Raw genomic sequence first — 10,729 nt, forward strand, 5'->3', positions numbered from 1 at the left:
CAGGTCCGTCCACGCTGTCCCAAAGGGTAAGATTTTCTGCCTTTTTTTTTTTTATAGGCACGTACTATTCCATTGTGGACATGTGCTACAGTTGTTTTATCCACTCATCTACTGATGGGCACCTGGGGGGCTTGTACACACTAGCTATTGTAAATAGGCCTGTCCTGAGAAGTGGGGTGCAACTCAGAGTGTGGAGGGAGACAGTCTGGTCCAAAAGGTGGGCATGGAAGGGTGGGGGCTGGACAATTCTGGGACAAAACACATTGTTTCTGTTACTCCTCATCCACTTAATGTTTGTCCGGTTCAATGTAGGCCTCAAAGTAGACGGTATGGGTTACTCTTCATTCTTGGAAAAAGCAACACACCTGAAGACACAGGCTCTTCAGAATAAAACAGATGCCTAATGAGGTTTCCAACCTTCATCCAGTTTTTCCCCCCCGTTGTCAGTTGTAAAGGACTCATCCTAAGCCCACCACCCCCTTGTGCTTGCTTCCCCATCCCGAAGCAGGAAAGACGGCCTTCAGTGAAATGCTCATGAGAACTGGCCTCTCTCCTCCCACTCAGGCATCCCCCAACCTGGCCCCACCCCCGTGCCTCCCTCTACCCCCTCCACACACCCTCATGTGGCAGGTGTGCAACCCCCACACCTCCCCATCCCCCAACCTGGCCCCGCCCCCTGCCTCCCCACGCCCTCCACACACCCTCATGTGGCAGGTGTTCACCGTGTGCCCAGGAACATGGGGAAACGACGCCTCCCAGAAAGCAGTCAAAAGACAGCCCATTCAACGGACAAGTGTTTTATTAAAGTGGTAGTTTACTGTTTACTTCTCACTCACATGGCATATTTTCTTGTCCAAGCTTGTGCCATAGTATTATATTTGTCCCTGTTCTTTAAATACATTCTGGCAATAGATGGAATTAAGGCATTATCAAGGTTAGGGTTGCAGAGCATGGAGCTGATGGACAATAATACTTTGGATGTAGTCAGTGTGGGAGACCATTGGGACTTAAGAATATCTAAATGGATATGTCCTCTTCTGTCGATATTGGGGTGGTATATCCGGGTGGTGAAGTAAACCCACGGAGGGTGAAAGGGGTACTCGCATGGAAAGTGTATGTTTAGGGAGAAGACCCCTCCCTCATAGGGGCTGTTGGGGGGACCCATGATGATCCCCCTCCATGTGAAAATGTCATTTCCCACTGGCCCCGCAGAGCATGTGAGAGGGGGGTCCTTAGTGATGTCCGTCAGTTCCTTCTTTAGGCGCTTTACAGCCGTGGACGTGTCCACGGGAACGGGCCGTGTCCGGGCATCCTGATAGAGACAAGGGGGAAACCATGGGTGGGGGTGGGGGCCCATGGGTTAGGGTGGGCGTGGCTTACGGGGGCCGGGGTTAGAGGGGCAGCCACCCCCCAGGTCGGTGGGTGGGTAAGAAGGCTGGAGCCGGGCTGTGGGGTGTGAGGGGCTGTCGGGGGACGGGGCCGGTGGGGAGGAGGGGGGAGGAAGGCAGAGTTGGGGACTCGGCTGGACCTGAGGGGCTCCTGCTCACCTGTGTCCCGCTGGTCCCTGGCACCTCCATGTCTGCCTCCTCCATCCCTGGCTCCTCCATCCCTGGCTCCTCCATCTCTTCCTCCTCCATCGCTGGGTCTGCCACTCAGAGCCTCAGCCCTGAGGCTGCGCTGCCGGCACACACCGCCACCTCGCCCCAGGACCAACTGCTCCTGCCGGCCCGCCTGCCTCTGCCGTTGGCCCTGCCGCGCGCACTGGGTGCCTGGAGACAGGAGGGGATCTGCTCTGTGACGTCACCAGCGGCCCTCGTGACGCCAGCAAGTCAGTGGAGGGCGGGGCCAGGGGAGGTCAGAGGACTAAATGAAAGGGGGTGGAGGGAGGGAGAGACCATGGAGGGGAATGGGGGGAGGAGAGTAGAAGGATGGAAGGCAGGAGGGGCCATGGAAGGGAATGCAGGGCTCTGGAACAGCAGGAAGGTCCATGGAAGGGAGTGGAAGGGGGTGTGGAGGATGGTAGAGACCATGGAGGGGAATGGCGGGTGGAAGGCAGAAGGGTGGGACAGTCCATGCAGGGGGGTGGGGGAAGGGTGGGAAGGACCAAGGCGGGGAATGGGGAGAGAGGAACGGGAGGGCGGAGACAGGAGAGTCCATGGAGGTTAGTGGGAGGGGGTGGAGGGCGGTAGAGACCATGGAGGGGAATGGGGGGTGCATTGCGGGAGGGTCCATGGAGGGGAATGGGGGGTGGAGCGTGGGAGGGTCCATGGAGGGGAATGGGGGGTGGAGCGTGGGAGGGTCCATGGAGGGGAATGGGGGGTGCATTGCGGGAGGGTCCATGGAGGGGAATGGGGGGTGCAGCGTGGGAGGGCCCGGGGAATGCAGGGAAATGGAGAGGGTGGAGAGTGGGTGGGACCACCAAGGGGAATGGGGGGGGGACCAAGGAGGGGCAGGATGGGGAGGTAGGGGGAGAGGTCAGGGGAGGGTGAAGAAGGCTGAGGATGGAAGGAGCCCAGGCTCCCTGGCTGGCCCACCGCGGGCGCCCTGCCCTGGTTAGTTGGGTCTCAGGCCCTCCCCCTGCTGAGAGTCACCCCAATGTAGAGGAACCGTTGGCTCCCTGAATTCCTGCACCCCTCACCCACCCAGACTCACCTCCCTGAACAACTTCCCCCCTGGCTTCCTGCTGACCTCTCTCCTGCCCTTCTCGCTCCTGAGCTGGCCCTCCCTCCCTTTGTACGGACTCAGAGGCCCTGGGGAGTGAGCTTCCCACGTCCCCACGCTGCACGCCCTGACGCGGCCCGTGTGCTTCCCGAGACAGACCACCTCCCGCGTGTCCACCCTCAGTCCACGTGACAGCCGTGCCGTGCTCCCCCGCCTTCTACCGGGACTGCTCCTCCCCGGGTGCTAAGGTTACTGTCTGTGCAGAATGGAAGCCTTCCAAGGGCCGGTCTGCAGCTGGAACCCCTTTCAGTTCTCAGTGACGGACAAGAGAAGCAGGAGGAAGGGGGAAGGACACCAGTCACCCCGAGGACATCTGGGCACGGCGGGTGTGTTCCTTCATAAGGACAATCAGGGGGGCAGGAAGGGGCCTCCATAACGAGCGCCGCTGCAGAACCACGTCTTCCACTCACGAGGACGCCCCGTAAAGGTGCTCGTTAAACATGCAGCCCTCCTCGCCGGCTTGCACGCGTGGCAATGGAAAGCCAAACAAGCACCAGCGACAAAGCTTGGGCTGTACCCCCGTACCAATGTTTTTCAGGAAGTAAGCAATAATTTAATAAGGCCCTCTTAAATTCTGGCAGGAAATCGCATTAGAGCAAGCAGGCCACAGTTTCACTTACAATACACTGGGCATCCTTCAAGGATGGAAATTGCCTGCTGTCAGGCTAGTTAGCTAACACCGCTGGTCAGCCCATTTGGGGAGGCAGGTCACGGCCTGCCAGGACTTGAAAGGGGGGCTACGTAGATGGCAGAATGGGCCCTGCAGTAGCGGACCATAAAATGCTCATTCATGGAAAGAAACGTGTCCCAATCTCTCGTGTTATACCGCAGCAAACAAGGACCGATGCGTAGGCTTGTGAACAGTGAAACTACCCTTGTTACTGCGGTGAGTGTCAAATTTTAAAATCCTCATCTAGAGTAACAGAACATTTGTACGAAAATCAGGAAAGAAAACCAGGGCCAGTTCTTTCCATAGGGAGCATAGACAACATTGCACAATGTGGAGGTAAGCTTCTGAAATTCTCTTTTTTCTCAGGGATGAGACCCGAAACTTATTTCGTGAGACCGAATGCCACAAACACCGACCTTTTGGATTGGGTTGGGTGTCAGGACATGTCATCCCGTGTCCATTCTCTTTGGGAGAAGAGGATGGTGGTGACCCCCCGCCCTTTCCATGACCGGAGCCTGTGGAAAAGACTTCCCCCATCTGCTCTCCGTCCCCGGTTCGGAGGCTCGAAATCAGGGTAGGATGAGTTGTCACAAAACTACAGTACTAGATTTGAGTGAGTGCATGCACTGCTCGCGTTACCCCCTCAAGTCCCCCCTCAGCACTGCCATGTAGGGTGACCTCGCTGAGGCACAAATCAGTCCCTATCACGGGCTTCCCAACGTCTCCACCTGCAGAGTGAATTCCAGAGTCAGGGCTGTCCGATTTAGCAGTCCGCAGGGGAAACTCAGCCTAACTCTATTTGGGTTCACGTGATCATCTGTGCACCTATCGTATAGCATGTATTATACTCTGTTGGCTTTGCCTGTACACGTGTTCATTGGCATAACCAGTTGGACAGCTTTTTGGCGACGGGTTGGCCTGTCTGCTCTGTGCGAGGGACTCAGCATTTCCCAGATGAGCGCAGGCATTCCTGAAACGGCCAGTGGCATAATGCACACACTACCATGCATCCAGAGAGGTGATCATTCTCATTCACTCTCGTTTTTTCACCTAACTGAAAATTGGGGCTAGAAACATTATGTGATACCAGGTATTACACACAATAAAAAGAAGGAGCTATATAGTGGGAATATGTTGTGTTACTGCTCCTTTGACAAATCCTCCATGGCAGGTCAAAGTGCTGTAACTGTGTTTGACATAACGTATTGCTTATCACAACTTTTCTGAACATTTTGATGAATTTATTTTTTTGAAGAATCTTCAAAGATTCAATCTGGAGCTAAATTTAATTTTTTTATTTATTAAATTGAGAGAGAGAGAGAGAGAGATTGATTTATCCCACTTACTTATGCATTCATTCATTTCATTCATTGGTTGATTCCGGTATGTGCCTTGACCGGGGATGGAACCCGCAACCTTCGCGTATCTCAACACTCCAACCAACTGAGGTACCTGGCCAGGCCTGAAGCTGTACTTCTTGAGAAAGGGAGAGAGTGGAATTTAGTGGGGAAAAAATGGTGCATTCGGCAACCTGTAAGGAATAGATAGAAGCAGAAATTGCTTCTTACCATTTTAAAATTGACCGAGAGCGCAATTCTTTCTAGCAAATTAAGGAGCTAGTGTATGTTTAAATCATCTTGCTACCTTATCGTCTTCGAAAGATATTCTTTGTCCCATTCTTCAGTTATGTGGAAATGATAATTCTTTAATAATGGCTGTTGCAGCAAACTGACTTTTATTTTTGCTCCTTCTTGTTGGGGGAATTCTTAGTAAATTAATGTATTGCTGTGATGTGGGTCTCATGAAGGACTAGCAATCTATGTATATATACTTATCTTCAAATGCTGAAGTGAAATAGAGTGGGTGAGTATATGTTAGGCCAACAGTCACAGCTAAGGTGCGGGCTTTAATCAAGGTACAATTTACCTTGTGCCAACCATCTTTCCCCTAGAGCACACTTTTGGGTTATTGGAACCAGATGAAGGAAAGATTTTTTTCTATTTTCTGTAGTATCAAATTACTATCCCCGTTATTAGAGAATGATTAGCAGTTTACTTCAGTTTCTCCATTTAGTTAAATGAGAAACAGCAGGCGTACTGTGACCCACACAGTATTACAGAGAAACTAAGCAGCTGCTACTCTTTTGTCTCCTGAAATGGAACTTCCCTACCCCCTCCCCAAACATTTCCGGGAAAAAAAAAACACACTCTTAAATTACCAGATCATGGCAGACCTCATTTAATAAAGGCGTGACAGGTCCAATGAGCCAGATGAAGAAAAAAATACCTTTGAAAATTTCCATTGATCATGTGCTTTAAATTCCTTAAAAACACTACACATTTCTCAGATTTTATTCTGGGAATTTATCATGTTGCCATTTAGGAGACTGTCTGGCAATAGGTTCATTTGAAACTGACATTGTTAAAACATTTCTTGGCGTTGAGAGGAGCGCGCATCTCAGTCTTCTCCTGCTCTTTGAATAATTGCCGGCCTGAACGCAGCAGGGTCAGTCAGCCTCCAACGAGGCAATTATGACGCATGGCTTATCTCAAAGTATTTATTTTCCCTGAAATGTCAAAATAGCTGAAGAGCATGCAAGTTTTCCAGCTTTAAGATGAAACCTGCCTATCATCACAACTTTGCTTTTCCCTCAAGAAAAATGTATGTACAAATACTAATGATTTGTTTACTAGCTTGGAGCAGGGGGAAGACATGTCATCCTTTCCAAAGCTTGCCTTTAATTTTACAAGGTCACCTCCTGCTTAGCTCTGAATAATTATTAATAAATGTTTTTTTCAAAAGGAAGTATCAATTCCAAGATGCTTATTTATATCAGAAAAGTATATAATGTGGAGTCATGGCTCTTGTTTCTTTCCCCAATTGTCCTTTTTGATGTTTGTGATCACATTATTTGAAGGGCTGGTATAAAACTCTAAGGCCTTAGTGAAATTGCCTTATTGAGCTCCGTGCAACTATCATGTATTTGCTGGAATGAATTTCTCAAACTGCAAGTTCCAAGGAGTCTTCTTTGCTTTTCGCATTTAAACCTGTGACATTTACCACATTGGGATGGGGAACGTCGGGCTTAACATCTTCATGTAGTAGAAAATGAGAGTTCCATACTTACAGCCCGACCGCATCCCTGTGGTGTTGAGTTTCTGAAGTGGCTGGAGGACTGGTTATAATGGTTTTACCTACCAGGCATGATGGAGATGCATACTTGGGGGTAAAGTGCCAGTGTTATGAATAATATTCTGTTTAGAATCTAAATTGGTATTACTGATCCTGTTATTTGAAGGTATACATATATACATGAATCATATATATATATTTCTATATCTATCTATAGATCAATCTATAGATATAGATAGATATATGTTTTTTACTATAGAAAAGCTTCTTAGTTGTCATGCTGGAGTGTTTTTTTAAGATTTGATTTATTTATTTTTAGAGAGGGAAGGGAGGGAGATAGAGAGAGAGAGAGAGAAACATCAATGTGCAGTTGCTGGGGGTCATGGCCTGCAACCCAGGCATGTACCCTGACTGGGAATTGAAGCTGCGACACTTTGGTTCACAGCCCGCGCTTAATCCACTGAGCTACACCAGCCAAGGCAGTCATACTGGAGTTTTTAACACATGCAACCAATTAGATTAAAAAATTATTTGATGCTATAGATTTCCTGTTTATATTTTAAAATTTGAGATATAATTCTCTTAACACTAAATTCACCATTTAAAAGTGTAGAAGTCAGTGGTTTTTAGTATATTCACAAATTTGCATAACCATTTCTATTATTTAATTCCAAATCAATGTCTTTACATCAAAGAGGATCTTTCTACCCATTAGCAGTCATTCACCACAACCCTCTCCCCCAAATTGTGGTCCCTACTAATCTATTTTCTGTCTCTAAAATGTATCTATTCTGGACATTTCATATAAATGGAATGAGACATATAATCTTTTGTATTTGACTACTTTCACTTAGCATAACATTTTCAAGATACACGTTGTAGCACAACTCAATACTTCATTCCTGTTTATGGTCAAATAATATATAATTGTATGGATATATCACATTAGGTTTACCTAATGGGCAGTTGATAGAGCTTTGGGTTTTCTGTGCATTATGGGTATTATAAGTAATGCTGCTGTAAACACTGGAGTATTTGCTTTTATGCAAACATATGTGTTCAGTAATCTTGGATATATACCTAGGAATGGCCTTTCTGGGTCAAATGCAAACTCTACATCTAACTATTGCTTTTTTCCTTTTTATTGACCTTATTGAGGTGACCTTGGTGAACAAAATTATACAGGTTTTAGGTGCACGATTTCACAACGTATCCTCTGTACACTGTATTGTGTGTTCACCCCCCCCCCATCTCCGGTCCCCTTCCATCACCATCTGCATCCGCCCATACCATTTTCCCATCGACCCGTTCAACCACCTCCTGGCAGTCACTGCACTGTTGTCTGTGTCCATGAGTTCTTTCTCTCATTTCTGCTCAACCCCTCCACCCCCACCCATCAACCCCCACCTTCACAGCAGTCATCATACTCTCTATCTATGAGTCTGGCTCTATTTTGCTTGTTAGTTCAGTTTGTTCATTAGATTCCACATATGAGTAAGATCATACGGTACTTGTCTTTCTCTGACTGGCTTATTTCACTGAACATAATGCTCTACAGGTCCATCCATACTGTCACAAAGGGTAAGATTTCCTTCTTTCCCACATCTGTGTAGTATTCCATCATGTAAATGTACCAAAGCTTTATTATCCACTCATCTACTGACTTTGACTGCTTCTGTGTCTTGGCTATTGTAAATAATGGTGCTATAAACATAGGGGTGCTTATGTTCTTTCAATTTAGTGTTTCTAGTTTCTTCAGATAAATTTCCAAAAGTGGAATCACTACATCAAAGGATAATTCAATTTTTAATATTTTGAGTAATCTCCAATTAACTTGCTACAGTGGCTGCGTTCCCACCAAAAATGCACTAGGGTTCCCTTTTCTCCACATCCTCACCAACACTTGTTATTTGTTGATTTATTGGTGGCAGCCATTCTGGCAGGCATGAGGTGATGTCTCATTGTGGTTTGAATTTGCATCCCTCTGATGATTAGTGATGTTGAGCATCTTTTCATATGACTATTGGCCCTCTCTATGTCCTCTTTAGAGAACTGTCTATTCAGGTCCTTTGCCCATTTTGTAATTGGATTGTTTGGTTTTCTTGCTGTTGAGTTCTATAAGTTCTTTATAAATTTTGGATATTAGCCCCTTATCAAATGTATTGGTAAATATGTTCCTTTATTCAGTGGATTGTCTTTTCATTTTGTTGATGGTTTCCTTTACTGTGCAAATTTTTTGTGTGTGTAATGTAGTCCCATTCATTTATTTTTTCTTTTGTTTCCCTTTCCTGAGGATGTATATCAGAAAAAAAAATATTGCTACAAAAATGTCCAAGATTATACTGACAATGTTTATGTCTAAGATTTTTATGGGTTTATGTATAAGATTTAATTCCTTAACCAATTTTGAGTTTATCCTTGTGTATGCTGTAAGAAAGTGGTCTAGTTTTATTTTTTTTTACATTCATCTGTCCAGGTTTTCCAACTGTATTTATTAAATAGTTAATCTTTACTCCATTTTTTTTTTACTTCTTTGTCAAACATGAGTTGACTCTAAAGGCATGGGTTTATTTTTGAGCTCTCTATTCTGTTCCATTGATTTATATGCCTGTTTTTATGCCAGTACCATCATTTTGGTTACTATAGCCTTCTAGTATAGTCTGATATCAGGTAGCATGATTCTTCCAACTTCGTTTTTCTTTCACAAGATTGCTGAGGTTATTTTCGCTCTCTCTCTTTTTTTGGTTCTATGTAATGTTTTGAATTATTTTTTCTTGTGTGTGTGTGTGTGTGTGTGTGTGTGTGTGAAATACACCATTGGTATATTGATAGGAATTTGGTTCAGTGTATACATTGCTATATGTGGTATAGATGTTTTAATGAGGTTAATTCTCCCTACCCATGAACACAATATATGCTTCCTCTTTTTGTATCCTCTTAAGTTTCATTCTTCAGTCACTTATACTTTTCTGAGTACTGGTCCTTTATATCCTTGGTTAAAAATCTTCCTATGTATTTTATGTTATTTTTGAAGCAATTGTAAATGGGATGGTTTCCTTAGTTTCCCTTTCTGATAGTTCATTACTGGTGAATCAATGCAATTATTTTTTTAGTATTAGTTTTTTAAAAGATTTTATTTATTAATTTTTAGAGAGAGGGGAAGGGAGGGAGAGGAAGAAAAATATTAATGTGTGGTTGCCACTCACATGCTTCCTACTGGAGACCTAGCCTTCAACTCAGGCATGTGCCCTGACTGGGAATCAAACTGGCGACCCTTTGGTTCGCAGGTCAGCACTCAATCCACTGAACCACACCAGCCGGGGCTTGAGTATTAATTTTTTATCTTCCTTCTTTGCTAAATTCATTGATTAGATCTAGTAGTTTTGGGTGGAATCTTTAGGGTTCTCTGTATACAGTATCATGTCATCTGCAAATAATAAAAGTTTTACTTCTTTCTAATTTAGATGCCTTTTATTTCTTTTTCTTCTCCGATTGCTGTGGCTAGGATTTCTAGGACTATGTTGAATAAGAGTGGTGAAAGTAGAAATCCTTCTCTTGTTCCTGATCTTAAGGGAAACACTTGTAGACTTTGCCCAGTGAGTGTGACGTTGGCTGTGGGGTTGTCATACATGGCCTTTGTTACATTGAAGGATTTTTCCTCTATTTGACTTTGTTGAGCGTTTTTATCATAAGTGGGTGCTGGATTTTGTCAAATGCTTTTCCCACCATCTATTGATATGATTGTTTGGCTTTTATTGTTTATTTTGTTTATGTGGTACTTCATTTTTATTGATTGTTGGTTATTGCACCAACCTTGCATCCCCAGAATAAATCCCACTTGATCATGGTATATGACATTTTTAATGTATTGTTGGATCCAGTTCGCTAATATTTTGTTGAGGATTTTAGCATCTATGTTCATGAGGGATATTGGTCTATTATTTTACTTCTTTGTAGTGTTTTTAACTTGTTTTGGGATCAGGATAATGTTGGTCACATACAATGAGCTTGGCAGTTTTCCCACCTCTTGAATTCTTTGTAATAGTTTGAGAGTATAGGTGTTAATTATTCTTTGAATGTTTGGTAAAATTCACCTGTGGAACCAAACTGGTCCAGGGCTTTTGTTTGTTCAAGTTTGTTTGTCTTTATTTTTTTTATTGACACTTTTACACACATCTCTATTTTGCTCCCCTTTGCCCACCTTCT

The 10,729-nt window shown here is 44.9% G+C and overlaps 1 protein-coding gene across 1 annotated transcript; it reads right to left on the bottom strand.

Annotated features, from left to right (window-relative positions):
• Positions 1-832: 832 nt before the first annotated feature.
• LOC123824279 (ubiquitin-conjugating enzyme E2-17 kDa-like) lies at positions 833-1,637 on the bottom strand. The gene is made up of 2 exons (XM_045847390.1): positions 1,548-1,637; positions 833-1,312 (listed from the first exon to the last, which is right to left on the bottom strand). The coding sequence occupies exons 1-2, from the start codon at positions 1,635-1,637 to the stop codon at positions 833-835; spliced, it is 570 nt and encodes a 189-aa protein (XP_045703346.1).
• Positions 1,638-10,729: the final 9,092 nt, after the last annotated feature.

The sequence above is a fragment of the Phyllostomus hastatus genome, unplaced genomic scaffold (genome assembly GCF_019186645.2).
Source record: "Phyllostomus hastatus isolate PE091 unplaced genomic scaffold, TTU_PhHast_1.1 phas_contig_551, whole genome shotgun sequence".
Lineage (NCBI taxonomy): Eukaryota > Metazoa > Chordata > Mammalia > Chiroptera > Phyllostomidae > Phyllostomus > Phyllostomus hastatus.